At 40.8% G+C, this 4106-nt stretch overlaps 1 protein-coding gene across 1 annotated transcript; it reads left to right on the forward strand.

The window, feature by feature from the left end:
- Nucleotides 1-1070: 1070 nt before the first annotated feature.
- LOC119646801 lies at nucleotides 1071-2011 on the forward strand. The gene is made up of 4 exons (XM_038047393.1): nucleotides 1071-1260; nucleotides 1318-1467; nucleotides 1521-1691; nucleotides 1749-2011. The coding sequence occupies exons 1-4, from the start codon at nucleotides 1201-1203 to the stop codon at nucleotides 1911-1913; spliced, it is 546 nt and encodes a 181-aa protein (XP_037903321.1). The 5' UTR covers nucleotides 1071-1200; the 3' UTR covers nucleotides 1914-2011.
- The last annotated feature ends 2095 nt before the right edge of the window (nucleotides 2012-4106 follow it).

Here is a 4106-nt window from a genome sequence, read left to right on the forward strand (position 1 = left end):
GGACTCAGCATAAACCCAACCAAAACGGAACTGATACTATTCACCACGAAGACTAGGATACCTGAATGCCACCTACCACGGTTGAATGAACACAGGTTGATCCTTTCCTCCAACATAAAGTGTGTGGGTGTAATCCTGGATCAGAAACTAATTTGCAGATTGAACATAGAACTGTAGGCTAAGAAGGCCTGTATAGCCTTCTATGCCTGCACGAGAAACTTTGCAAAGAAATGGTCTCCCAGGTTTCGCCAGTGTATTTCAAGCGGAAGTACTAATGATACTGGAATTCTGTGGGGTGGGAGAACTGCTTTACTTCGTGAATACTATGGGCTGGGTCTGAAGACCTAGACCGGCTGGACTCTGCCACCCTGCTCTCACATCAGCAGTTACGGTCGTAGGAATTTTTGGGATCAAAGCGGCGCACCACAACGTTAATTGCGTCATCGGAGCGGCCACTGATACCTACCTATCGACCCAGTTTCAGTTTGCATATCTTCCCTCTGATAGGTTCGTGCAAGATTCCGATATTTGTTAAGGTTCTTCAGGTTCCGGTACGGACCAATGCATTGTTGTGAAGTTTTGTACACTGATATGTAAGGGACAGAAGAAATGCTGGATCAATCAAAAGAAGCCAGCTAAACGAAAAGCAAATAAGATGATCCCTACTCGTTTAATTCGTGCAGCCCACTACAAACCATTGTGAACTATCATGATAATCAGTGGGATTTGTATCGACTAGTCAAAAACCTACAACAGCACACCCAATAATGGGTACTCGAGCGAAATACTCCAAATTCATGAGGGATGAAATGCATGAGGGATCAGTGGGTCACGCAACCACATTTTATACTTCCATCCAAATAAGTTGAACTACCAAACAAGATGCGTGATTAAGTTTTGGTTTGGCAAAATATTTCTTAATTTCCTGAAATTAGAGAATTATCTGATCCCAAAATCTCTTTATGATAAAAAGCAATTTAGCGCTCAGTAACTATGTTAATTGTTGTCAATTTATTGTATAAAAGCCTAAGGTTTGAGGATCGCAATCGATAGTAAAAAAAACGGAACAAGAAACTACTGGAACTGATTTCCACCTCGAAGGTGACGGACTGCCAACTTCAAAGGTAATACGAGACCTTTAAAGTGCGAGAATAACCGGATTTGAATCTAGCACTTCAAGTTGCAACTTGTGAACTAACCATGCGGTTGTATATAATTCTTGGATATCTGATGCAGTGGGTTATGTTGGGACAGCAAAAGGTAGCTTCATATCACGGTGCGTATTTCCAGCTAATTACGTCTGCGTTCACTTTCTAGAATCTGAATTCGATCAAAATCACAAAGGTGGAGTGTATCCCTAACAGTCACTGGGTCGGAGATGTAGAATGCTTCTTGAAACCGCTCAAAAATAGGTCCATTCAAATTCAAGCAAAAATACCCGTCATAAAGCCGATTAACTCTGTGAAGGTTTACCGCATTCCTTTTTCTCCTGCAAACGTTATAATATCGTCATTTTCTAGTTTCATGTTCAAATCTTTCGATGGCACAGTGGATTTCGCCCGTACCTTGTCGATTTCTGGTTCGACTTCTGCGATATAATGTCAAATCCTAAAGGGATGAATAGTTTGATGAAGCCCTTTTATACATTGATAACGAAGTATTCAACTTTAAACCATCCATGTCCTATTGAAGTCAGCCCGGATAAAGTAACAATTGTTGCAGATACTTAATCTATTTTGTTCTTCTAGGGATTAGTTGAGATTCCGCCAGTTGTACCTGACTTATCTGTTTTCCCGTCGATGCTCGTAACAGGCGTTTACCTTTTGAATCTCACTGCAGTGGAGAAAGCCCTTAACCAGTGGATGTTCACATTAAAAGTAAAAGGAGAAGTTAGTAGCGACCTAAAGGAATGATACGAGAAGGAATTTTATCTGATTCTATCACTGTATCACAAAGCATAGTTTTCATTGTTTGTATTGTTCAATTTATAGAACTTATGTGTATCTGTCACAAGCCCACTGTAAGTTTGTTTGTGGATTTTGAATAAAAGAGTGAATTACTACAAAACGATCAAATTATTTCGCTTCTTTTATAAAACAGATAACTGTCTCTTATCGAAGATAATCCAGTGAATGGTTTGACAGGACTTGGTAGTATGCAACTTCAGATTGATGTACTCAGATGACGAATATACAGTACGCAGCAGTTCGTACCAAACTTTTCACCAAAAATTCCAAAGAACACAAGTGGGTGGGGGGTTAAGTGAGCAAAGTCTTTTTCCCCTGATATTTTATTTTCTACGCTACGTCTTTCAAGGTAAGCAATCAAAATTTTTAGTGATTTATTAAATTCTACGACTGAATAATTCTCTTCGAAAATTGGGGAGACAATTTGAAAAATTTAACAGTTGGAGCGAGTTTACAGAATCTATAGTCAATTTGACTGTATAGGGCTAAGAAGGATTTTTAGTTGAAGACATCCACAACAAAGCTATTCGTAATACCTACAAGGGAAAATGGATGCCGCAATAACCGCCGCTAATGGATATCGTGGAAATGAAGCATGAGGAAATGACCTTCACAGCTACCTCGAGAATATCATCATTAGTACAGGCACAAACTAATTTGGCCCCAGTTGCATGAAAAGTCGGAATAATTTGTTCGATGATGATGGTTAGCTAGCAACGGAACGGAACAATGCTGCATAACGAGCAATGCTGCAGTCTAAAAGAAGCGATGAACGGAGAGGTGACAATACAGAAAAACAAGTCGGGAAACCAGATGCTAGATTCTTCAGATAACATACTTCAGACAACATTTTAGTGGACATTTGCCCCTTAATACCTAGCATGCAATACATGCATTATTATGTCAGAATATTCACTTTCGGAAGCTGCTGATATTCGAAATCTTAGAATTTGCACTGAAGGGAAAACTTTGACTGGAATATAAGTGGGTTTTGCAGTTGATCACTAAAAATTATAGTAATATTATTAACTTTATTTGACGAGATATCGACATAGACAGTATTTCGGAGCCTAGATACCGTACAGTGGCGCCTTCGTGATCTTTGTCAGATTTTTCGGTTGGTTAGTTCCGGAAATGGGTTCGTGAAAGTAATGAAAAAGCCTTGCCTTGTTCTCCCCCCTTATGCATTGAATGTCAGAACTAAGACCAGATTTCAAAATTACTAATCGAGGCCTGACTATATTTGGTGAGAAAAAATTGTTCACTCACCTTTTCCACGTATAGAAACATCCACCTATTGCAGCTGTTTCGCCAGAATCTGTGGCGGCCGCATCAGCAAGTTCGCATAGGCCGCGGATGAAGTGGACTGAAGAAATGAATCTCTTCATCATCCGCTCTCACTACGAAATAACAGCGAGGGCAGGTACAACATCATACCGCCCCTTGTTGCATCAGAGATTCGTCGATCGTTGGTCGTTGGTCGTTGATCGAAATTGGTGACCAAGAGTCGACCAAGAGAAAAGGGGGCGGCACCAACAACACCACGCCGCGTTGCAGGTAACAGTTTCAGTACTCGCCAAAGTACGGTCCAGCTGAAATCTCTGCTGAGATTCGGGACGAATTCCAAAGAGCGTGTAAAGAATTCTCGGAAATTGATCTTTTGCTTAGACCAGGTATTCCCAGGCCTATGCATCTCTAGCAAGTCCGAGAATTCTATTTCAAATTAATGATGAGATTGCATCTCGATTGCATGCTGGTATGTCGCTGCTGCAACTACAATCACTTGTGTATTAGATTGGACGGTCAGAAGATTCACTTTCGCCTTATTGGTTCCAGTGACCTAAGAAATCCACTTCGGTAAATTCGTCTAGAACGTCGGCAGAACTCACTAAGGCAGGATATTGCTAGGCGGATTCGAATAAGCACGGGAAATGCCGGCAGATGGCTGAGTAATAAACTGCAGAGGGTTTACAGGAGCTATGCCATCCCCAGTAAAGCAGAAACTTTCTGACATATGCAGTCGGTTATGATGGTAATTTCGGAGTTTTTTCAGAAGACTCAACGAATCCCAACAGAGCGTAAGAACAGTATAGTTTTCGGTGAAGGAAACGAAAGAATATTAGGGTGGATTTTGGGGGT

Source organism: Hermetia illucens, chromosome 1 (genome assembly GCF_905115235.1).
Source record: "Hermetia illucens chromosome 1, iHerIll2.2.curated.20191125, whole genome shotgun sequence".
NCBI classification, from domain to species: Eukaryota; Metazoa; Arthropoda; class Insecta; order Diptera; family Stratiomyidae; genus Hermetia; species Hermetia illucens.

Bases quoted from the DNA above. Each gene is read 5' to 3' on its own strand.
- LOC119646801 (XM_038047393.1), top strand. From the start codon at position 1,201: ATGCGGTTGTATATAATTCTTGGATATCTGATGCAGTGGGTTATGTTG. The intron at 1,468-1,520 runs GTTTACCGCATT...GTCATTTTCTAG, and splicing joins AGCCGATTAACTCTGTGAAG to TTTCATGTTCAAATCTTTCG. The intron at 1,692-1,748 runs GTCAGCCCGGAT...TTGTTCTTCTAG, and splicing joins ACCATCCATGTCCTATTGAA to GGATTAGTTGAGATTCCGCC.